At 36.2% G+C, this 26291-nt stretch overlaps 2 protein-coding genes across 2 annotated transcripts in view; one reads left to right on the forward strand and one right to left on the reverse strand.

Moving 5' to 3' along the window:
* LOC142984219 (putative serine protease K12H4.7) overlaps positions 1-11985 on the forward strand; it is a 38629-nt gene extending 26644 nt beyond the window's left edge. Inside the window, exons 10-11 of the mRNA XM_076131667.1 lie at positions 10237-10431; positions 11417-11985. Coding sequence (XP_075987782.1) covers positions 10237-10431; positions 11417-11579 — 358 coding nt within the window. The 3' untranslated portion in view covers positions 11580-11985. The remainder of the gene's footprint in view (positions 1-10236; positions 10432-11416) is intronic.
* Positions 11986-19984: 7999 nt separating this feature from the next.
* On the reverse strand, positions 19985-21522 carry LOC142984191 (uncharacterized). Its single transcript, XM_076131620.1, has 2 exons — positions 21421-21522; positions 19985-20263 (listed from the first exon to the last, which is right to left on the reverse strand). The coding sequence occupies exon 2, from the start codon at positions 20244-20246 to the stop codon at positions 20037-20039; it is 210 nt and encodes a 69-aa protein (XP_075987735.1). The 5' UTR covers positions 20247-20263; positions 21421-21522; the 3' UTR covers positions 19985-20036.
* Between the last annotated feature and the right edge of the window lie 4769 nt (positions 21523-26291).

A 26291-nucleotide genomic window follows, 5' to 3' on the forward strand; every position in this document is an offset into this window, starting at 1 on the left:
TTGACGAAGTCGCGGGCGGTTACTAGTGAGTGATATTAAAAATGCCGGAAAAAACTTTATATCTAAGAATTTGAGTTCTTCAAGTGCCATTAAAACTTGGTGATGCTAAATTATCGGCAGAAGTCCATCATCATTTGGGCAACAGGACTGCCTAACACCCTGTACATTAAATAACGCGAAAGTTTAAAATGTAAAGCAGTAAATAAGGTACTCTCACCCAACTAGCACACAAGCTGCTTATACAGTCGTTATACAGCCTGATAGTTGCATAAGAGTCGTTCAAATGCTGTACAATTCTCTATAAGTTGTATACTAGCTATTTAAAAAACCCTTTAACAGCTAGGCGGGACAGTAGCCGTTTAGTAGGAAACTAATGACTTATAGTGATATATGAGCATGTAATTGCATCGCTAGACAGCCTAGGGAAGTATAACTGAGTTAATGGAATCTTCTATAACACCGTTAACTGTATAAGGGGACTTTAGGAGATAAAGGAGTTTAAACGGAGTTATGCGTTGCGCTTATAGCGCTCAAGAGCGTAAATAAGCTTTTTGTAATGCCTTAGGTTCTATAACAGATTTTTTTAGGGCTAGTGTATTACTCATCTATAAACAAGTTGCGTAGGTCTTTAATAGCGCCTTGAGCGTTATATCAGATATTTATATGGCTTCTGTATGGCAAATAGATGTATAAGGTATCATTCGAAACATTTTTACAGCCATGGGGATTACAGAATTATGTTAAGCACCTAAAGCGCTATAACCGAGTAATATACCTTTATACTAAAGCTTAAAATTATTATCATAATATATTTACATAGTAGTGGTGGTTCAGTCTGTCAACTGTTTTTAAAATAAAATAAAATAAAATAAAATAAAATAAAATAAAATAAAATAAAATAAAATAAAATAAAATAAAATAAAATAAAATAAAATAAAATAAAATAAAATAAAATAAAATAAAATAAAATAAAATAAAATAAAATAAAATAAAATAAAATAAAATAAAATAAAATAAAATAAAATAAAATAAAATAAAATAAAATAAAATAAAATAAAATAAAATAAAATAAAATAAAATAAAATAAAATAAAATAAAATAAAATAAAATAAAATAAAATAAAATAAAATAAATAAAAAAAAATGATTTTCAAACTATTTTAATATTCAACGACTGACCCCTAAAAGTACGAGTAAAATGCTGGTGTGCGACCAAAACAGTTATATTGAAGCACTCCTATGCCACAACTGCAAAACCTTGAGGTCTACAACAGCAAACACTAGAGCCTTTGTACAGCTTAAGGCGCTAGAGCACATGTAACCAACTCTGAGAGCTGCTTGATCGAGACGCCATTATAGCATTTGGTAAACATATTTTTTGAGGTTATTACGATCTTTTGAAGATCATATAAATCTATAGCCTGGTAACGTTAACATAATTAAAATCATTTTTTATTACCTATAACCCTAATTAAATTATCTGTAACCCTCAAAGTCTTATTTATGTTCAAAAAAAAAGAATCCATTATAAATAATATTAATATGAAAGTACCATCTAGCGTTTTGTTCTTAGATTTAAGCAAAGCATTCGACTATGTTAATCATTTAAAACTTTTAGATAAATTAGATAATTGTGGTATAAGGGGTATAGCATTAGAATGGTTTCGGTCATATTTAAATGGCAGGAGTCAATTCACGCAAATATGTAAATTTAATGATATTAATAGCAATTTGGAAGAATTTAATTCAGAAGCAAGAAACAACAACTTTGGCGTCCCACAGGGAAGTATATTGGGACCTTTATTATTCCTTATTTATATAAACGATTTACCTCAAGCGTTGGGAGCGCATGACTCTGTACTTTTTGCAGATGATACCTCAGTTATCATTCGATGCGATAATAAAGAATCCTATGAAGATCTTGTCAATACTACTTTACAAGACATAATTAACTGGCTTGATGCAAATTCATTAAAACTTAATATTGACAAAACCAAAATAGTTAATTTTAGATCACAAAAGGCTAAATGTCAAAATCTTAATATTGTTCATAATGGTCAACCAGTGGAACAGATCAAAAGCACAAAATTTTTAGGTATTACTATTGATGAACATTTAACATGGAAAGAGCATACGGACAACCTTTGCAAAAAAATAAATAAATTCGTTTTTGCTATAAAAAAAGTAAAGGATATTACAAATAAAGATACTTCATTAATGGTATATCACTCTTATGTATGTTCGATAATTAGATACGGTATTGTTGTTTGGGGTAACTCCTCTGACCTAGTGAGGGTTTTTATAGCCCAAAAAAAATGTATCCGCGCTCTCTATGGAATACAACGCTCCGAATCATGCAAACAAGTCTTTATTGCGGAAAATCTTCTAACTGCCCCATGTATATATATATATGAAATAGCTAAATTCGTCAAGTACAACATTCATCTATTTGAGAAAAATGATAATAATAATAAACGGAGAACCGCACAGTCTTATTTAAAAATGCCCATACCTCGCTTGGAAATGTTTAGGCGTAGTTGTGTTTACATGGCGCCTCTCATCTTTAATGCCTTACCTGACACAATTACTTCTCTACCCTTTAAGAATTTCTGTACAGCATTAAAGAAATGGTTGGTAGAAAAGTGTTTTTATAGTGTAGATGAGTTTATTAAGGAACATGCTAAAAAAGCCTATCACTTTAGAAATGCATTATAAAATAATAGAAGGGTTATAAAATAAGAAGATACTATATTTCCTTAATTTTGTTTTGTACTATTATAAAATGTTTTTATTGTAAATTTTTATTCATGCTTGGTATGTGTAATAGATAAGTGGTATGTCTGTAAATAATTAATTTTATTAGACTATTAATAAACTATAGTACTGTTTTTGTAAGAGATACCAAGTTATTTGTTAATATTATATTATGTGTAGTGTTAAGTTTTAATATTTTAACTTAGTGTTAATGATGGCATCCCTATGTCAACCTTTTTGTATATTTGCATGCTATTGTAAATGGCAAAATGTGTCTTGTACCTATTTTTATTTACTACCATGTTTTGTTACCACATTTTACGCAAATAAATAATTATTCTATTCTATTCATTATTCTATTCTAAAATACAATTTCCAAATCAAATATTTTGAGGGCGCATGAAAATATTGACGATAATATACATATATATTGACAGCAAACTGGAACTCGCACTTTCATATCACGTACACAAAGAAATAAAAGCGATAGACTACTTGTTATTTTAATAATCCAGTCCGTAAAAATAAAATGTCTCCTCATTTGTCACTGATGATTCATTTTAAAAAAATATATTTATTTTACACCATAATAAACCGACTATATTACTAATTTAGAGCGTTAGCATTTATAACCGTTACACAGTAGCGCTAAAATAAGGTAAAGGTGGTATAATCGCGCTGCAAGAGCTTTTTCGAACGCTCGTGGCGCTAACCACCTCTGTACAACAGCTGGTAAGCGCCACGAAGCTGCGAAAAAGCTCTTGTAGCGCGATTATACCACCTTCATCTTATTTTAGCGCTCCTGTATTACTACTATACTACGTACTATTATAATTACTATTTACGACCACTGTAGATCCAATTTAGAGCTATAAGCTGGACAGTATGGGCCTATTTGACGCTACAAGAGATCTGTAGCCGCTTATAGAACCACTATACTTCTTACTAAGGAGCCTAAGGCGTTATAAAAATCCTTTAACCGGCCATTGTGCAGCTTGTTATAGCGCTTGTGTGCTAGTTGGGCAAACTCGTAAACAGTTACTCACCCATTGCCTAAAATCTACGGCATTAGGTTGGTCACTAGTTACCAAAAGTGCCCTTTAGACCCATAGTATCAGAATGACACATTACAAATTGGCCAGTTATGTATTTAGCCTAAAAATTTCGTAGTATGTGTTTGTGTTACTAAGTAAAGTTTTTCCTCATGGGAATATACACCATAGCGCCAAGCGTCAGATTTAATATGACGTCATCGGAAGATCCATGGGAACGAAATAACTAAAATACCAAACTACTGAAATAACAAACTTTAAGCAGTGATGTTTTTATTATTCAAACGGTACTGTATTGTGACGTCACGGGTTTCGTTAACGAGACAAGAAATCGTTTTCGAGTTTCCCTATTAAGAATGTCGACTTGATAGCTTTCGTGGCTGAAGACAAGAGTTGAGGTTATTGCTACGCAACTACCACTGAATCGGGTCGTGGGTTCGACTCTCATATGAAACAAATATATATATTATTATGTTTGAACCATAAATAGTTGTTAGATTATACTTTCTGTCCTTTTTATGTATGTTTGTACAAGGATTCAAAATTATCTGTTACGTGCAATTCTGAATAAAAGAAGTTGCCGCAACGCAAAAGCAGTTATAAATGGGCAGTAGTAAAAAAAATAACAGAATGAAGTTGAAGTAAAAAAATGTTCGTCGAAGAGTACGTGAATCTGTCGATCCTGACCTCTCACCGGTAGGGTACCAGCTAACACGCGACCATTTGATTCCAAAATAATTAGAGCTTGTACTATGATAACCAGATCAGAACCAGAAACTGATAAACATCTATATATATAAAAATGAAACCCGTTTTCCTTGGTCACGGCATCACGCGTGAATTGCTGGACCGTTTTAATTATTTTTGTGTTGTATTTGTTATTATTAGGAGAAGGTTCTTACGGAAAAAAATATTAAGAAAATCTCTCAGAAATATTGAGAAATAGACATTTAATTTTGCATATTTTAGGCGGTACGAATTTCGCCGGGTCAGCTAGTACTTATATACTTCTTAATACATACATACATAGATAATTTTACATCCAGGCTCAGAACAGATACACGTGCTCATCACACAAATATTTGGGTGGGATTCGAACACACGCAGCGCTATTTAAAACAGCCGCACAGCTGTCTAGCTTTAAAGAAACTGACTAAAAATAAATAAACATAAATTATATATATCATTGGACAACTCACACACGGTCATTTGATTTCAAACTAAGCAGAGCTTCTGCTATGGTAACGAAATAGCTGATAAACATATTAGGTCGGGGAAAAATAAAAGTCTTTCCGCATTATAGTATGTATGAACTTGTAGTAAAATCTTTTCTCTACACAAAAAAGCTCGATATTTGGGTACCTCACGAGCTCACTGACAGAAACCTAATGAACCATGTACTCATTTGTGACTCTTGAAGCCAAAGAGATTTTATTACAAGTTTATACATACTATAATGCGAAAAGACTTTTTCCCCGACCTCATATTTATATACCTCTAAATACACACTTATATAGATAAATGGACAACAACCAATTAATTTTATTTATTGGCTACTATTACTATATAATTTTGAATTGACCCCGCCCCTTTCTGTCAATAGAATGATTAACGGCACAGAACTTTATATCTCGTTGGAAATTAAACTTTGTTTTGTGTGTTTTAAAGTTGATTTTTGACTGAACTATTATTAAGATTGGAAAGGTGAATTTTATACCTATCATTAAATCCATGTTATCGATTTTATTGTAATAAATGCGTCTTTTCAATACCGATTTCTTTAAAGACCAAGATCAAACAAAATGTCCTCAGCTCAATTTAAATACCTACTAACTACTTCGGCCTATCTTTATTACGTAAGGAGCTCGTGGCTAAGTTAACAACAACCATGTGGATGGATCTCTGAGGTTAAGCCACGCTTGCCGAGTTTAATCTGTGGATGGGTGACCATCTTAAACATATAGAGTGCCTCCGTGTTTCGGAAGGCACGTTAAATTGTGGGTCCCGGCTGTCATTTTCGAAGTTCTTTGACAGTCGTTAACAGTTGTCAGAAGCTTGAAAGTCTGACAACCAGACTTACCGAAGGGAATCGTGTTATAACCCAGGTAACTGGATAGTGGAGGTCCGATAGGCAGTCGCTCCATGTAAAACACTGGTACCTAGCTGCATCCGGCGAGATTGGAAGCCGACTCCAACATAGTTCGGAACAAAGGCTAAGCTAATCTATACTGATCTACACTAATACATATTATAAAGTTGAAGAGTTTGTTTGTTTGTTTGAACGCGCTAATCTCAGGAACTACTGGTCCGATTTGAAAAATTCTTTCAGTGTTAGGTAGACCATGTATCGAGGAAGGCTATAGGCTATATATCACGCTACAACTATTAGGAGCAGAGCAGCAGTAAAAAAAAATTGATTCGTTCTCTCTTATGTGACGCAAGTGAAGTTGCGCGGGTCAGCTAGTATTAAGTATATAAACGGCCGAACCGTATATTTGTGTAGCAAGCCTTAGTTATTGATAATGATGTGTTCACGAATTTATAGCGTGATGTCATGAATATTTTACACATGTGATTGTATCGCAATCATCCGAAAAGGCACTATGCACGAACTCGCAAGTTTATAACATTTGCATAATAATCTGTACAACCGGTCCATAGCCAGTTGCGCTCACCGGTCGGTAAACGATCTGTGGGTGAAGCAACTGTTGGCGCGGTCATTCCATAGATGGGTGACCGTCTAGTGGTATTTGAACTGGGCGTCTTCGTGCTTCGCAGGGCACGTAAAAAGTCGGTCCTGATTGTTGTCGATAAAGATAACAGTCGTTAAGCCACGTCAAAGGCCTTCGGGCGGTTTGAACAACTTTGACACTAGGTTGACCACTAAACATACGATAAGAATAAGAATAAAAAGAACCGGTCAGCCGCGCGGCTAGTGTCTAGTGGGAGCTAACACTGAGTCACTAAGATATTCTCTGAAGGATAACATTAATGCTATCAGCTTCCTATCTTAATACTTAATCAATGACAGATCCCAATTTTTTGTGGGTTATACCGAATATGACGTCATTGTTATATTTTAAATAACGTCATGATGTTTAGGTCATATCCTTCATTAATTCTTACTACTTAGATTTTTTTTCGTTTCAGAGAAATAAGGATTTAAAATCTATCCTTCTAATATTTACAAATGAATAATATGAATGTGAAAGATTCTCGTTGAAGCAAGATCAAGAAGCTGGGTTTTTAAAAAAATCACCTATAATTCACTGAAGTGGGGAATAAATCCTTGTAATCGAGCAACGCTGACTCAGCTAGTTTCTTTAACGATAGGCCTATTAAATAAATCTATATTGAGGAATCAAGAGCGCAGATCCGAATCTGCTCTAAGATAATTGATTTGCAAAACATGGCCGGCACTCTTCAAACAAAAATATATAAATACCACATTGACAAAGTTTACAAAGACAGACCTTATTAGAGGTATATGACTAATTTTCTGCCTGTAGCATGGCCCGCGTGGAATTGCACTCCCTTCAGGGTGGAATTTTCAAAAATCCTCTCTTAGTGCTCCTCTACACTTCCTAAGGAATCTTCGTACCAAAGGAGATCATTCGTTTTCGTTTTTTTTAAGTGATCTCCTTTCAACTTCCTACGCTCAGTAGTTGCGGCTGTGCGTTGTCTATCAGTCAGTACGGGATATTTTTTTTAAATTTAACCTATTAATGTCCCACTGTTGGTCAAGGGTCTCCTCCCGCAATGAGGGAGGGGTTAGGCCTTGAGTCCACCACGCTGGCCATGTGTGGGTTGGGAGATTTTTATTATTTATAATATATAGATAATATGATTATTATCCTTGTGGGATTTCCGTTACGAAAAACTTGAGGTCACATTTTCCGAGAAACGAACTCGAGACTACCCAGTTACATCAACTGCTATACCAATACAGACTATAAATTGATACTCATATATCAATTTAATGTTTGACGTAAAGGAATATCCACATCAATCACAGTTAATAAAACGATATATGAGAGACAACCAGGAATTGTACATGACTGGTAATAAAGTATATTACTTCAATAAAAATCTGACTTGCAATAATTTTAATTGTATAGGACGTTTTAATAAATGCAAAAGAATATCCATACATTTGTAGCGCAATTCTCTACAAACGGTACTGTTACATCATAACTTTTAAACTCTCGCGTTGCATGTTTAATATATAAAAGGAAACGGGAATTAATTCTCGTATCCAATAGTACTGTTGAATATCGAGACTTACCCTCTTATTCATAATCACACTATAAACCTATTTTAGTTAAAAAGCTACTACAATATGTTTTCTCTTTTTCATTTCGCTAAGGAGTGAAAGAAACAAAACTCTTTTTGCCTTTCATAACTTCATATATTTTTATGAATAAGAGGGATAGGCTTTTTAAATGTACTGCCAAAATAGTTCTTACGGAGCCCGGTAGACGCGCCGAACAGATTTTTGTGTAAAATTTATAGATAGCGGTTATTGATAGAAGTAGAAAATCGAGCAAATTCTTACTTATTTATTTCTTTTTTTTTTAAAGACAACTCCCGCACTAAGAATCGCTCTTGTGTCGCGGGGACTTTTACAAACATACAAATAACGGACGCAAACAATTAATTCGGATCGCACAAACAATTGTCCCGCATGGGAATCGAACCCACGACCTCCCGACGCAATGGTAGCGGCGTGGCGACCTAAACCACTGCGCCACGGAGGCAGTCATGTATGTGTTACCTCCATTCAACATTCATATTATCTACCGTCAAGATAACTAATTATCAAACTACATATTCTAGGAAGTTATCTCATATATCATCATTTATCTTAGCATTCTGGAAACATGTAGTTCTCAAATTAAGGACATGATTAATTAATGTGTGTAAGGTACTTACGTCTTCGCATATGTTAAAAAAATCTTGTTAAAAAAGACAACTCCCGCACTAAGAATTGTTCGTGTTGCGGGGACTTTTACATACATACAAACAACAGACACAAAGTACGACCAGACCCGAAACAATTATTTGTGGATTGCACAAATATTAATTGTTCCGTGGATGTATTCGTGTAGACTGTATTGGAATGGAGACACAAAACATATCCGTATTATTTGTTTCAAATATTTGACTGCCTCCGTAGCGCCGTGGTTAAGGTAGTTACGCTACCATTACGTCGAGAGGTCGTAGGTTCGATTCTCACACGAAACAATTATTTGTGCGGTCCACAAACAATTGTTTCGGGTCTGGTTGTGCTTCGTGTCCGTTGTTTGTATGTTTGTAAAAGTCCCCGCGACACAAGAGCAATTCTTAGTGCGGGAGTTGTCAAAGGGTAAAAATTATATTGCTTTTTCGTGTGTCAATATTATTGTCTAAATATAATCATACTAGCTGACCCGCGCAACTTCGCTTGCGTTACTTAAGAGAATGAGTCAAAATTTTCCCCATTTTTGTAACATTTTTCGTTGCTACTCCGCTCCTAATTATTGTAGCGTGATGTTATATAGCCTATAGCCTTCCTCAATAATTGGGCTATCTAACACTGAAAGAATTTTCAAATCGGACTGGTAGTTCCTGAGATCAGCGCGTTCAAACAAACAAACAAACTCTTCAGCTTTATAATATTAGTATAGATTTATGTATATGGCGTGTACGTAATTTCCATGTCAATGTTAATTTTACTATGTACATATATATTACGTAAATATAAGTAAGATGATATCACGTTATCTATGTTGACAATCACAATATTTTGGGAACTAACATCCGTTTATGGTCCTACCTAGAATTTGTGACTAACTTTACATATTTACTTAGCGCGATTACTGAAAAACAGGTTTAGTTTAAAGTCATGTCTAGTACTTAATAATGTCTTTGCCTATCCCAATAGGATAAAAACGTGAGATCATGTATGTATGTAAAAGAATAGCAATGTACGATAGCCGGTGTTATGTCTTTAACTAATGAGGATCGTATTTTCGATTCCCAACAAAGACAATCATTTGTATGACGAGTGCGACACACTATATTAACCAAATCACAACAACCACCGAAATTGTAGACCCTGTATAAAATACACAAGTCCAGCGTACCATCATTGCGGCCTATCGTAAGTCAATAACTTGTATGTATAACGAATAATGAAGAGTTTGTTGCATTGAAATGTCTTTGTTATAATATCACGCCTATTATACCGAAATATGCAGGAAGAAGTTTATGAAATACGCCCTCATAACGTTTACAATGTTAGGCCTATGTATTTTTTTCTATTATATCGGCCACTTTACCAAACTCCAAACTACTATTACGAATATTCTAGTAAAAATAACACTTTGCTTCACCCGGATACCAAACCCAAGACAATAATGATCATTCATTGTATTTTTTATATTTCACAGTTTCAACGAAGACCTACTTCGCTCGGGAATCGATCGGACTAACATTTTCTTCGGCGGCGGTCACCTGCCTGACCGCGTGGTGACAGTACTTGGGGGCCAAGACCCATGGTCTCCCATGGGACCTAAAGCTGCTGCCGCACATCCCCTAGCACCCCTCCATATCGTCCCGGGAGTGTCTCATTGTATGGCTATTGGGTAAGACAACTTTTCTTATCGTATGGTTAGTGGTCATGATAGCCGTGTGGTATAAGTTGGCACCACGTTAGTGGTCAACGGTTCGAACCCGAGGCACACACCAATGACTTTTCGAAGTTATGTGTGTCTTAGAAATTCACTTGCTCTAACGGTGAAGGAAAACATCCTGATGAAACCTTGCATGCCTAAAATTTGTTTAATACCTACATTTATTGAGAGCATGCAAAGTCCGCAACCCGTACTTGGTGTACTCAAGACCTCCCCTTTCCCTCGTTCGGGAGGAGATCCTTGCCCAGCAGTACGCGCATTAAGTTTTATCTTAAGCGAACGAAAATATATTATAAATATAATAATAATGACAAAACCTGCGACAATTTTAAAGAAACTCGTCTGCAAATTTCGCATAGTAAATGACGCATTAAATTTAAATATTTGCACTCACTGACGAAAATAAATATATTATACTTGGAACTACATGTTAGCATAACACTATGTCATTTACATATTATTATCTTATGTAATCTTTATATTTAGACTCATTTGGTAAAATATAAGATGCTCGTGGCTAAGTAACAGCCGCCTAGACCGATCTCTCAGGTTAAGCTACGTTTGCCGAGGTTGGTCAGTGGATGCGTGACCAGATTATATCAAGTTCGGGAGGCACTTTAATTTGTGGGTCTCGGCTGTCATTTTCAAAGATCTTTGACAGTCGTTACCAGTAGTCAGAAGTTTCAGTGACAACCAGTCTTACCGAGGGGTATCGTGCTGTATCCGACTAGACTATAGATATATAGACTGCCTCCGTAGTGCGGTGGTTAAGGTCGCCACGACGTTACCATTGCGTCGGGAGGTCATGGGTTCGATTCTCACATGGAACAATTATTTTGACGTACCCTGAGTCTGTTTGTATATCTATAAAAGTGCCCGCGCCACAAGGACAATTCTTAGTGCAGGAGTTGTCATTTCAACTGTTTTTTTTTCACAGGGCCCTCGATAGCACAAATATAACTGAACTGGAAGCGGTAAAACGGCGCGTTTTGGATCAGATGACGGAGTTCTTGATAGGGGAAACTATGGCAAGTGCCGCATCTAGTGCTCACGTTTCTATGGCACTTTTAGCAATCATGCTTGCTTTTATCCATGTGTAGATTTGTCTTTAAGCCTCGTTATATTATTTATCTACTGTGAAACTGGCTCTTGCTGTGTTGATAATAAACATCGGTACCTCGATTCTCTACCACTATCGACTACCGACAACCGGCTAGCTATAGACATTTGACATTTAGAATGTACTGCCAAAATGTTTCCTACGACACCCGTCAGAGGCGCTGATCAGATTTTCATACAAAATTTCTCGATGACAGTTCGGTTGTCGGTAGTCGATAGTAGTAGAGAATTGAGCTACGGGAAAGTCTTGATTAGTTATTTAGTGTTTTGTCACTTTCAAACTGTATATGAGTGAAAAAGACAAAATATCACTGTGTAACGTGTAACTAATCAGAGTTTACACGTAAGACGGATAATAAATAAGGTAAATTTTGTAAACATTGATTTAATAAAAAAATTAAAAAAAATATTTTGTTTTATTGCATCATACCATAACAAACGTGCAAACTACGCCATAATCAAAATTATCAAAGGAATGTGACCATGTCCATAGAACTTATGCCGATGCGATGCGACCAAGGCCGATGTAAGTCGATCAGTCAGCCTGCGACCACGGCCAGTGTAACCTGCGCCGAAACGTCAGGCATTCCGAGTTAAAATACATGTTCGCGTTAATTTCCGAAACCTATTTATTGCGGTTTCGTACCTTAAGGGTAAAAACCTACCCTATTACTGAGACTTCGCTGTCTGTCTGTCTGTCTATCACCAGGCTGTATCTCATGAACCGTAATAGTTAGACAGTTGAAAGTTTCACAGATAATGTATTTCTATTGCCGCCAAAATAAGAATAAAAAATTAATCAAATTAGTAAAAACTAATAGCGCTTTGGTCGTCCCGGGAAAAGAACCCGGTACCTCGAAAGGGACAATAAAATATCACACATAATTACTAATAATCACTTATATTTATTCACTTAAAACAGCATGTACACCTAAAAGAAGGGAACCTGTACACACAATGGCCGCTCACAGCACTCTCCAGGTTGGTGCAGTGAGTCTGACAGTCCTGGGTTAACGCGTTACATGTCCGGTTGAACCACTTGGAGTCGGGGCAGTCGGCCAGGGTTGAAGACAGGCACGCGATCATGATGAAGACCAGGATGATGGTGGAAGAATGCATATTTAGGTCGTTGAGGTTACTGTAAAAATGGTTACTGATTTTACTGTTCGAAAATATAACATAGTTTGGAAATACTCAAGGCCCCTCCCTTATTACGGGAGGAGACCCCTGCTTAGTGGGATATAAATGGGGTATTTTTTTTTACTTATTTATGACTTCGTCCGAATATAATATAGTCTGGTTATTTGGTTATTAGCTTCTCACCATCAAATTTCAAAGTTTGGCAAGTTTACAAAAAAAGAAATATGCAAAAATCCCGTTGAATCTATTTGCGGGCATTTGGATCCCGGCAAACCATACCAACCTAATCCCGATAATTACAAATACATTAACAAAAATAATCATACAATTTAGTGTTATTGTTCTAAAGTTAGGTGCGTGCATACATTTCGAAGATTTTTATTTTTATTTATCTAAATAATGATAGCCCAGATGTCTTTCCTTCACCTCCAACGCAATTGGTCAGTGAAACCAATGCAACACACCAATGAATTTTTAATATTCTTTATGTACCAGCGCGGCCCGCCTCAGATTAGCCTGGTTAAAATAAATATTTAGCAAAAGCCTTATGATATGATGATAGCCGAGTGGTATAAGTTGACACGTCCCACGCAAGTGGTCGCAGGTTCGAACCCGAGGCAACACACCAATGACTGTGTGTATTAGAAATAATTATCACGTCATGCTCCAACGGTGAAGGAAAACATCGTGAGAAAACCTTGCATGCCTAAAAAATTTGTTTAAAACATTTATTGAAGGCATGCAAAGTCCTAACCCCTCCCTGATTACGGGAGGAGACCCTTGCCCAGCAGTGGGACATTAATGGGTTAAATTTACTTTACTTGGGACATTAATGAGTTGAATTTATTTATATACTCAATGTAGTGTGTGAAATGACCAGTTACATTGTAATTTATTGTCAACAAATAATTAAGTGCACGTTATGACTACAATTTTATAGATTTTAATCGTTGATGGCGTTGTTCAGAACTGCTCTAGTAATTGATAGTATCTAACAACAAAAAACCGGCCAAGAACGACTTGGACTCGCGCACGAACGGTTCCGTATTATCTAAATATATAAATAAAAATGAATCATCGAAATGTATCTACACGCATAAGTTTTAAACAACTTAACTAAATTGGCTTTTTTTATGCTTTTAACTGTCGGGAAAAGTTTGTATGAATTCGATGGGATCTATATCCTGATAGGAATGGAATCAATGGGATAAAATTGTACTATACCTGGGCGAAGTCGGGCCAGTCCGCTAGCTATTTATAAAAACAGAAAAAAAATATCGCGTGTTCTATGGCGTACTGAGGGGGAGGCCTTTACTCAACAGTGGGCTGAATAGAGAGCTAGATAGATGATTCTGAAAAAAATACCTTGCTGTAACATTGCTTTAAATATTAGGCACGTCTTTTATCGAAACATTCACCAAAATTCCTACCGACCATGGGGAACGACTACGTTTGAAAGGTCGTATGTAATCAGTATGGAGCGAGCTTAATCCCGACATCATCCATCTGCGATGCGAATAGTCTTATATTGGCGAATCTAATTTCACAAGCCCTTTAAATATTTAACATAACATCACGTTTGTTATACCTTATATTAGGTCGGGGAAAAAGTTTTTTCGCATAATAGTATCTATGAACTTGTAATAAAATCTTTTCTCTACACAAAAAAGCTCGATATTTGGGTACCTCACGAGCTCACTGAAAGAAACCTAATGAACCGTGTACTCATTTGTGATTCTTGAAGCCAAAGAGATTTTATTACAAGTTCATATCTGTACTAATATTATAAAGCTGAAGAGTTTGTTTGTTTGTTTGTTTGTTTGAACGCGCTAATCTCAGGAACTACTGGTCCGATTTGAAAAATTATTTCAGTGTTAGATAGCTCATTTATCGAGGAAGGTTATAGGCTATATATCATCACGCTAAGACCAATAGGAGCAGAGTAGCAATGAGAAATGTTACAAAAAACGGGGAAATTGATGACCCATTCTCTCTTATGTGTGTGACGCAAGCGAAGTTGCGCGAGTCAGCTAGTATACTATAATGCGAAAAGACTATTTCCCCGACCTAATATGTAGGCAGAGATATCTGAAATAATCCCTCTTTTTACCATTAACCCATTTCCCATGTAATAGGAGCAAGCCTATTATCATATAAAAAAGAATATATTCAATAAAATTCTACTCACTTTTACTTCACCGTTGTTGATTGAACTAGCTGTCGTTATATTATGACCCTATGTGCAGTGAGACCATTATATACACGTGATTATAACAATAAGTGTTTATTATTATATAAACGTGTATATAAGCGGTTTCAAAATATATATTTTTGTGCGGATGTAAATAGAAACGCCGGAAGGGGACGCCCTAGAAAGACATACACAGATCATATCAGTCTTCTTCTTATCTTCTTATCGTATGGTTAGTGGTCAACCTAGTTTCAAAGTTGTGCAAGCCGCCCGAAGGCCTTTGACATGGCTTAACGACTGTTACCTTAGTAGATAACAGCGGGTACCGACTTTTTACGTGCCCTCCGAAGCACGGAGACGCCCAGTTCAAATACCACTATGCGGTCACCCATCTATGGAATGACCGCGCCAACGGTTGCTTAACCCACAGATCGTTTACCGACCGGTGAGCACAACTGGCTATGGGTGCTCATATCAGTGATGTCTTGCAAAATGGTCAGGTGCGTAGTGCTCGTAACCGGCGAGCCTGTATGACAACATATTGTATGGATGTGAATGAGGCAAGGAAAGTTTGTAAGGATCGTACTAAGTGGCGTTCTTTGGTATCTGCCTACCTCTATGGAACTTACTTCTTCTTACAGTATGGTTAATGGTCAACCTAGTGTTAAAGTTGTTCAAGCCGCCCGAAGGACTTTGACGTGGCTGAACGACCGTTATCTTAATTAACAACAACAAAATTTTACGTGCCCTCCGAAGCACGAAGACGCCCAAATCAAATACCACTCAGTCACCCATCTATGGCATGACCGTGCAATGATTTGCTTAACCCATAGATCGTTTACCGACCGATGAGCGCGACGAGCGCCTCTACGGGAAAAAGGCGGCTCATTATGTCTGTATGTAAATATATATTATATAATAACCTATATCCGTTATTAATTGTTATTAAACGAGAATAACTAAGAATACCCAACTGTCATTTAATATTGTTTCCTAATTAATTTGTCGTTAGGGTAATTATTATATCATATAATTAGTGTAATCAATATTACATAATGCTCTCTTCTTCATAAAATGTGTTTTTTTAATCTCCAAGGTACGTAGGTCGATGACCTCAACTTTCATATTTCAGTGAAAAAATATAATTTCTTGACTAGGAAGTGAAAAACCATTGTTTTGCTCGATCTGGGATCTCTCAGAAAGCAGCAGTAAACTGCAAAAAACATTGTTTTAACCTTAAAACATTAAAAATCTTATGTTATCAATCTATTATTAAGAATTTAACCCGGTCATCGATCCTGCGACCAAAACAAACAGCAATTGAATTATGTGCAGTTACGTAAACATAACAATTAACAGGAAAACGATTTGAATAAACAAACATGATGTTTTCAGTCAATTTTCCTCAACGCTATCAGAGGAAGGTAAACAGCTGATAACATTCAAGTACTTCCGATAAACAATTATACAGTCAATATTATTAATAACATCCCCCCTTTTATACTGAAATGGGTAAGTTGACTGCCTCCGTCGCGCAGTGGTTTAGGTCACCACGCCAACACTATTGCGTCGGGAGGTCGTGGGTTCGATTCCCACACGGAGCAATTATTTGTGCGATCCACAAATAATTGTTTCGGGTCTGGTTGTGCTTTGTGTCCGTTGTTTGTATGTTTGTGCAATGATTTAAAATGATCTGTAACGTGCATTTCTAAATAAAAGAAGTCGCGGCAACGCAAGTAATTATAAATGGAGAGTTGTAAAAAAAACAATTCATTATTATTCGGAGAATAAAAGAACTGGAAGATAGAGACGCTCGTCCCTCGAAGAGTACGTGAAGCTGTCGGTCCTGAGCTCCCACCGGTAGAGTACCAGCTAACATGCGGTCATCTGATTCCAAACTAATCAAAGCTTGTACTATGGTAACCAGATCAGAACCAGAAACTGATAAACATACTTATATACTTCTTAATACATACATACATACATAGATAATTTTACATCCAGGCTCAGAACAGATACACATGATGGACAAGTCCCCGCGACACAAGAGCAATTCTTAGTGCGGGAGTTGTCTTTAAAAAAAAAGAAAAAAAAGAAGTTAGAAGTATTTGAGGCGAGGTACCGGTGGAAGGCACTGAAGAGTTTTTCAGAAAGAAAAGAAATATGTTTATTCTCAGCGCACACACATCATACACCTTAGAAATAAAATCACAAATATGTATAATTAAATTATAATAATATTAAAATAATATTAAAAAAGTCATAGAAAACAATTAATTTACGGAAATAAAAATAATAAAATATATAAAAGTTATATAGTATATTATACATATACACACACAGATTTAGGTCCCAGAGCCTATCACGCACGGATTAGCGGAATTACACATAACCCAACATTTCTTCAATAAGAAAGTTGGGCATCCGAATGAATTTTTCCCTTGACCTAAAAAATATATGTGCTCAATCAGAATTATAAAACAAACACGCATTTTGCCTTAGCTTACCTGACGTTTCGGCGCCGTGCTTACAAGTGCGAAAGCCATAGTTTTTCTATCAGTATGTCAAGCACGTTTTTATGACTAAACAGGTGAACTAATTTTGATGCGCATGTTAAGTTAGCACGTGGAGTTAGCGTTAACGTTAGCAAGCAGTCAAAACGGTAAAGCCCAAAAACCCTTTTCCTGTCTTGGGAGAATCCAACTCACGAATTCGAGATCAGCATTTTCCTTCATCAGGCTGAAACCACAGAAGGGATAAAAACTACTAAAGTAGTGATGTAGGCGTCCCATCCGTGAATGTTGATTTACTTGGTAAGTTGTTTATTTACCCGACTGCGCAACGCAAAGGAGGGTAATGTGTTTATGCTGCATGTTTGGCACAGTAACTTGGTTCTTTGCCACAACGCGCCCCGCGGCAATGTATTAAAAACCCACCCAAGAAAAGTATTTACAATAAAAAAAATTGTTTAAGATGTATGTTACTCGATATTTTTTAACCCCCGACGCAAAAAGAGGGGTGTTATAAGTTTGATGTGTCTGTCTGTCTGTCTGTGGCATCAAAACTCCCGAACGGATGCAGTGATTTCAAAATAAGTTCAGTTTATATATAATGACTTTAAACTTTATCGTGCAATAAAATTGCGCAATATTATTGCAATTCTTAATTTTCTTCTTCTCTATGGTACAATCTCTATAGGGATGTCTTTCAATGAGTCACGCAGATTACTATTGTTTAACATACATACGCGAATAACATGGCTATTAAAAATAATGAGATTACAAGGAAAATGGGCATTACCTTAACATTACCAGAGTACAATAGAAAATGTAATAATAGTACCTATGGCGCAATAATTGCGTTTACCTATCACTGACGTATAATTGTGAGTTAGAGTCCTAAACATTTTTCAGTAGAAAAAGAAAAGTGGATATATTAGGTCGGGGAAAAAGTCTTCGCATTATAGTATGTATGAACTTGTAATAAAACCTTTTCTCTACACAAAAAAGCTTGATATTTGGGTACCTCACGAGCTCACTGAAAGAAACCTAATGAACCGTGTACTCATTTGTGATTCTTGAAGCCAAAGAGATTTTATTACAAGTTCATACATACTATAATGCGAAAAGACTTTTTCCCCGACCTAATATATTTGTATTTGCAAGTCGTCGAATAATGGCTTGTTTAACAGCGGGATTCAAAAAATATATTTGTCACTGATTGCAGATATTTTGATCACAGTACTGATTTTTGAAGTTAAAAATGTAGGTATTATGAATAACTATCACTTGTTCTAACAGTGAAGGAAAACATCGTGATGCAACCCTGCATGCCTTAGATTTCTTTATAACAGTTCTTAAAGTCATGCAAAGTCCCCAAACCGCAATGGGCCATCGTGGTGGACTCAAGCCTGACTCCTTCATCATTTTAGGTGACCTTTGCCCAGCATTTAAACAGTCATGGGTTTTTATTTATCATTAAGTAGTGCAGCTGAAGACAATAGAAATCGCCTCATCACGTATTGGTCTAGATTTACAAGACTTTCCGGTTAATCCGGATATAAAGTAATTACACTTAACTCGTGACCTGTTTTTGTTTTTTTACTCGTTTTACTCTAATTATAATTTGTATTGTAAGCAATTAACGATAATTAAGAAAACGGTGTAGCATTTCTTGATCTATTTGGATCTACCTTCCTACCTGGCGGAAAATAGTCATCTATTATCATACACACATAATTGCTTAGTCGGTTTGGCAGTATTTATCGAACAATAAACCCGCACTGGCACCAACTACTGCACTGGTTCGACATGTGCCGTACGGTAGTTCCTTCGGGTCTGATCGTCACAATGCGGTAAAAAATTCAGGCGCGGCGATGTCGAGCGGCACTTTTCCCGAATATTAATTTACGTAATATAAATCTACCGTTAGGCTAGGCCAATTAATGCCGACGTCAACTAATCAAATCAGCTACTTTTTATGAAATGTATAGTTAGTGGTCAACCTAGTGTTAAAGTTGTCCAAGCCTTAGGCCGGGTTTCCACCAAAGCAGAGAGGAGCGGAGACGAGAAAAGATAACCAATCCACCGAATTCACCGAAGCTAAGCGGAGAAGAGATGTGGTAATAACGAAATCTGATGGGTTTAAACCGGGTGGTGGAAACCAGGCTTTAAGGCCTTCGACCTATGATTCAACGACTGTTATCTTAATTGATAACTACCAGGATTTTTCACGTGCCTTCTGAAGTACGGAGACGCTCAGCCCAAAAGCTACGGCGTAACCTATCTATAAAAACCCGCGCAAAGATAGCTTAGCTTACTAATCGGCGATCGTAATTATAGTGGTATCTAGCATCTGAACGCTTCTTCATCTGCGTGGGCTTTATGTTTTGCCGTTCTTAACATTTTTTATAGCCTTCCTCAATAAACGGATTATCAATACAATCATTTTTCAATTCGAACCAGTAATTTCTGAGATAAACGTGCTCAAACGAACAAACTTTTCAGTTTTATATATTAATATAAGTGTATTTTGGGTAACAATCAAATCACAGCATTTATTAAAAAAGTGAAAAAGATATTGATTTATTTCAAATCAAAGTACACGCTTAGTAACAGCAAGTACATCTGAAAGCAGGGAACTTGTACACGCACTGTCCACTCTTGGCTCCTTCCAGGTTGGTGCAGTGAGTCTGGCAGTCCTGGGAGAGGGCGTTGCAGGTGCCCTTGAACCACTTGGAGGGGGGGCAGGCGGCGAATGTGGAGGACACCACGCACGCGATGATGGCGATCACGAAGAATACGTTGAAGGTCTTCATTTTGGATGATTGGGTTTCTGGAAGGAAATAATATTGGAAATGTTGCTCCAGCAGTGTTTTGTTTTTTTAACTGACACGATTTTTCAACTGACATATTGGCCCCCTATACACACATCATTCTATTGCGTATATGAAGTGAATCATTTGAAAGAATAATGAAAGGTTCTTAAGAATAAGATTTAAATGCTAACGACACAAAATGATGTTATCTGCTGGTAAGTGCAGAAAAAGAGGGAAAAATGATTACAATGGCTTAATAAATGCATTAGTGTCGTCCATTTTTTAAATTACTTATTTGTAATTTGTTTCATTATTTGATAGTTATTTATAGAAAAATTATCAAAGGAACAAGTATACAACATTTCGAATTTATAACTTATATAGCATGGATTTACAAAAAATTGCCGGAATGTCAGAATTCAAAGATGATAAACGCTATTTCCCAAAAACTACTTTTTCGTACTACTACTCTATAACAATGAGGGTACTCTACACTTGTACCAGGTTGCACTCAATACCTATAGTCAGTCGAAGATCATTGACCTCTGGCAGCGCTCCAAAGCCACTTAGTATTTAAACTGAGCCTCCACCACACGATACATATTAAAAATAGGCTTTTATTGCATTAAGGATAAGTGCATGTGTACGAAGACAGGGAAAATATTTATGCATTAAGGTTAACCTGTCTGACCCCAATGAACAATGAAAAATAATGAGCTGGTACTGTGGCGCGGTCAGTACTGTACCTGACTGATTATGAGGTGTCGGATTCGATTCCCGGATCGGGCAAAGTGCGGTTGGTCATTTTAAATTAAATGTAGAACATTTCTTAATAGAGTTAGTGTAAAAAAGCATTTTAAATTGCAAAGGTGGTGAGTTTGATTCCCAGTTTGGGCAAAGACTTGTGACGATAAACAGAAAAATGTAAATGATGAGTATTTACATCTATTATACTGTATTTTATCTAGGAAAATTATTAAAAACCTGTTAACTAATTTAAAAAATAATCTCGATTCCCAAAACAAATCATTAGCCAAAACCAACTACATTCTCAAAAAAAATACTTTACAGGAATCGAACCCACGACCCCTGTTACTACCCAAAAACTACCTACTTTTCATCAAAACAAACAAACAATAAACTTTAAAAAATATAATAAAGTATAAAAACTCACTATATTTCAAGAAGGTTGCAACTTCGTAGATGACTGTGTAGTCCCTTCAGTTGCACGTCTTTATATACTCGTTACTGCAAGGAATGCACGCACACACACCAGCCAATCGCAGGTACAGGAAAATATGAAATAATGGAAATACCGAAGCTAAATACTTCATAATTAGTTAATAGTTTTGGTGATATATTGTGGTTTAGAACGTGGTCGAAATTGTACCCTAATTTTGTTATCCATTAATGGTCTAATTAAAGACCCTAAGCCGGGTTTGTTTGTGGTCGACTAAACCTTTCTCTCGTTCGAGAGAAGATCCTTGTCCAGCTGTGGGACAAGTTCCAAGGGAATGAGGGAGAAATTAGGCCTTAAATCTAAAAAAAATTTTTTTTTGTTACATTAAACAGATACCTACATTTTTTATTTTGAAAATATCTCGCATTCAATTTCCTTTGTTGCTTTGATTTATACAAGCATATAAATTACAGCAATTATTATGGCCTAATTCTTCACCTAAAGCCAGGTAGACTGAACTATAGTAATAGACAGTATTGGATAAACATGCCTTATATTCTGGAACCATAGGTCGACCGACATTTTATAACGAAAGTAATTTTGATAAAAAGCAAACAGAAATTTAAGAATATTAGTTTTTGTTGATAGTAAAGCATCAGGTAATTATCAAAACGATTTACACAAAAGACTAAGTATAAAATAATATAATTTCAGCTGACCTGCCTGAACAAAGTAGAAAAAACTGCTCGCTGTCGTTCTTTCAGCTATGACGATGGCTGAAATTCGATAGATTGCACCAAAATAAACCAAGGAAACGCTAGATTTCTTCAAAATTTATCGAGTAATTTAGTTATGTGCAAACAGACACATAAATAATTGTGCATTTTTAATATTATGTGTGAATTACCTGTATGCGTATCACGTATCTCAGTTGCCAACTAGTGTTAACGTCAAGTTAATGGTCAATATTCAGTACATTGCTGCTTTGACGTAACGAGCTAATCACTATAATCTAAGAGATAAATCAATGTACTGCATAGTGACTTTCAAATAGTTGTCAACTGAGATACGTAATAATCCCCTTTAACTGGTTATAGTTTTTCTACTCGTAATAATAGAATTACAATAGTTTTTTGTTTTCTTAAGGAAAATATAAGAAACTGGGTCATTTCCTCAGGTATTTTCCAGGTATCATTAGACTATTACTTAGTAGAATTTTATCCTTATAAGTGCAGCAGTCTGCATGAAGCTTAGATGCAATTATCACGTATGTATTTGTAATATATTAAATCTATTTATAGTATATTTGATCCATAACGGTCTTACTGCTGGACATGGGTGGCCAGAATAATAGCCAAAAATGTGCGCATTAAGCACGGATGTCCTTTCGAAATTACAAAGTTCTAACTGGGCCCAAATTTTAAGGTCTTCTGAAGGTCTTATTATGTTTGGTACTTATAAAAAACGTAATTAGTACTCATTTTAACTGCATTTGGTGCAGTGGTTATCGTGATCACCTTGCCAAAGTAACCATAGCGCCGCGTGTGGCGAGTTCAAATCCCAACCGGGATAATTTTTTGCGTGATGAGCACGAGTATTTGTTCTGAGCCTGATTGTTAATATATTTATGTGTTTAAAAAGTACCTTATATCAGTATGTTTATTAGTTATCTGGTAACAGCACAAGCTGCTTAGTGTAGAATCAAATGACCGTGTGTGAGTTGTTCAAAAATATTAACTTATTTGACTTTATATTAACCATTACGTCACGGGGGCAGTAGTTTTTGCAACTATACTAATAATTACTAGAACTACTTAGTGCGTTAAACTGTTATCACTTATCATTGAGTGGAACAATCTTATTGCATTATATTACTAATTATGAGGAAAATTTTCGCAATCGAAATTATTTTCTTTGTCTAAACATTAATTGCCGTAAGTTGCGCTCACCGATCGGTAAACGATCTGTGGGTTAAGCAACGCTTGCCGCGGTCATTTCATAGATGGGTGACCGCATAGTGGTATTTGAACTGGGCGTTTCTGTGTCGCAGGGCACGTAAAAATTCGGTCCGGGTTGTTGTCAATTAAGATAACAGTCGTTAAGCCACGTCAAAGGCCTTCGGGCGGCTTGAACAACTTTGACACTAGGTTGACCACTAAACATGCGATAAAAATAAGAAATATGTGGATAAAAATAAATGGAAGTGAATAAAGCAAGGGAAACTTGTAAGGAAAGTGGCGTTCTTTAGTCTCTGCTAACCCATATGCAAATAAGGCGTGATATTGTGTGTATATGTAATTGATTTATGTAGACTGCTTTTAAACCGTAAGGCATGCTTTTTACCTATACACATATACATTAACATTATGAGATGTTATACTTTATACACATATTTTGTGCTAGAACGTTTAATCTCTGTGCTAAAAAATACATAACATTTCGATAATCAAAAGTCGGCTTGTATGATTCGACGGCCCCTATAGCGCAGTAATTAAGATGGTCGCCATGGCGTCACTAGTGCATTGGAAATCATGGGTTCGATCCACATACACAAGAAATAATTATGCAACCCACAAATTTTAAAAGTAGCTTCATTCGTGTGCTAGACTTTCACTGTTAACTGATGAATTGATTTTCAGGAATGGAGATGTACATGAAAACCTGAGGTCAAACAGGTGTCATTTTTCATAATCACGTTTTGCTTACAATGACGTACAATATTTATTTTACTCAGTATAATTCCCAATTCTCTTCCTCTTCTGTGGTTAGTTTCATAGAATCAGTAATTGTGACTAGACAATTATTTCACAATTCATATAAACCATTGCGGAATAAATTAAGACATAGCCGGTTGTGTTCACCGGTCGGTAAACGATCAATGGGTAAATCAACCGGCGCGGTCATTCTATAGATGGGTGGCATAGTGGTATATGAGCTGGGCGTCCCGTGCTTTGGAGGGCACGTAAAAAGTCGGTCCCGGCTGATGTCTACTAAGATAATAGTCGTTAAGCCATGTCTAAGGCTTCTCGGGCGGCTTGAGCATCTTTGACACTAGGTTGACCACAAAGGTCCAACTCCTAACCATGAGATCCCGGGTTCGATTCCCAAGTCAGAAGAAGTGCTATTGGTCATTATCTAATTTATATTAGATTCTTCTCAATAGTATTCCGGAGTTTGAATACGTGCCGGATATTTGGCAATAGACTCGCATCCTATTTTATGGGATTTTATGCTAACTTAAGTTCGGGTATATTTATCATGAATTTTCTGCCCACTCTTTCAGCAGATGATAGATAAGTTACACCTTGAGTACACCATGCTAGCCAAGTGGATAAAGGACTTAGCACACCTTTAAGAAACTCCCTTACCTACCAACAGCTCTATAACCATACTTGATCAGCGTGATGGACTGAAGGTCTAAACCCTCCCTCATTTTGAGAGGATATCCGGGCCTAACCATGCCACAGCAATAAGTAATTCTTTTCCATTTTGAAGCGCAAAAGATTAATTTTCACAAAAAAAAACAGGTAAAAACCTCAAGTTTTCCTTGAAAATATTAAGCATTACATACTACAAAAGTATTGTAATACATTGCACAATGTTTCAGTTTCAGTTGCAGGAAATATGAAACAATGAATGACTGTAAATGATGAAATATTAAAACACATTCAAATCATTGTATGAGACCTGTCTTATGCAAATACATGAAACATTTTGAAATTTTCATGACCCGGGATTTGAACTCGGAACTTCGTAATCAACAGTAGCAATCTTACTTAGAAAGGTAGGTAGCACGTGGTAGTAGCAGGTTCGATTTTGATACCATGTATTTCATAAACCTATCATATTTGCCTAGCCTTTCTCCCAACTATGTTGGAGTCTGCTTCCAGTCTCACCGGATGCAGCTGAATACCAGTATTATTTACGCGATTTATGTATAAAGTTAGTCCCATGAGACGAGTTTATTGCTATATGCAGGGAACGTTCCCAAACTACTACTTATAATTTAATCGAACTAAAAATGCCTATTAGCATTTTGGCTGTCCCGGATATCGAACACAAAACCTCTTCATTAGTTGTCATATACCGTTCAGACAAACATAACAAATGGCTGTTTAAAAACAATATTTATTATAAAAACAAAAGCACATGTATTTATTTTTTATAACACAACTCACGTAGAACGTAATATTTATTCTTAAGTTGCGGGGACTTTACAAACATACAAATTAAGGGATTTAATATTCAGATTTGATACACGATGCGGACAGTAAACTTATTTATGGGATAGTGAGATGAACAATAAGCCTACTACTGAATCACTCGGCATCGCTCAAATACAAAATGTCTGCCCTATTTCACCCACTTAAATGATAATTTTTGAGTAAATTAGATTTTTTTTTCATTACCGGACGTTTTGATCGACTAAGCTATATCGAATTTGAGTTAAACTTTTTCGTTAAAAGAATCGCTATTATAATAGTAAGTTCTTGCTGAGTTGCTAATTTATAATTATAACTATCAAATGGGAAATTTATGGGAGGAGCTCGTGGCTTAGTTTACAACAGCCGCACGGATCGATCTCTGAGGTTAAGCTACGCTTGCCGAGGTTGTTCCGTGGATGGGTGACCATCTTATACATATCGAGTTCCTCCGTGTTTCGGAAGGCACGTTAAATTGTGGGTCCCGGCTGTCATTTTCGAAGATCTTTGACAGTCGTTAACAGTAGTCAGAAGCTTGAAAGTCTGACAACCAGTCTTAACGAAGGGTATCGTGTTAATACCCAAGTAATTGGGTTGTGGAGGTCAGATAGGCAGTCGCTCCATGTAAAACACTGGTATTCAGCTGCATCCGGTGAGACTGGA

The sequence above is a fragment of the Anticarsia gemmatalis genome, chromosome 26 (assembly GCF_050436995.1).
Source record: "Anticarsia gemmatalis isolate Benzon Research Colony breed Stoneville strain chromosome 26, ilAntGemm2 primary, whole genome shotgun sequence".
In the NCBI taxonomy this organism is placed as follows: Eukaryota; Metazoa; Arthropoda; class Insecta; order Lepidoptera; family Erebidae; genus Anticarsia; species Anticarsia gemmatalis.

What these genes read in the sequence shown, in the direction of transcription:
- LOC142984191 (XM_076131620.1), bottom strand. Translation starts at nt 20,246, where the DNA reads ATGAAGACCTTCAACGTATTCTTCGTGATCGCCATCATCGCGTGCGTG.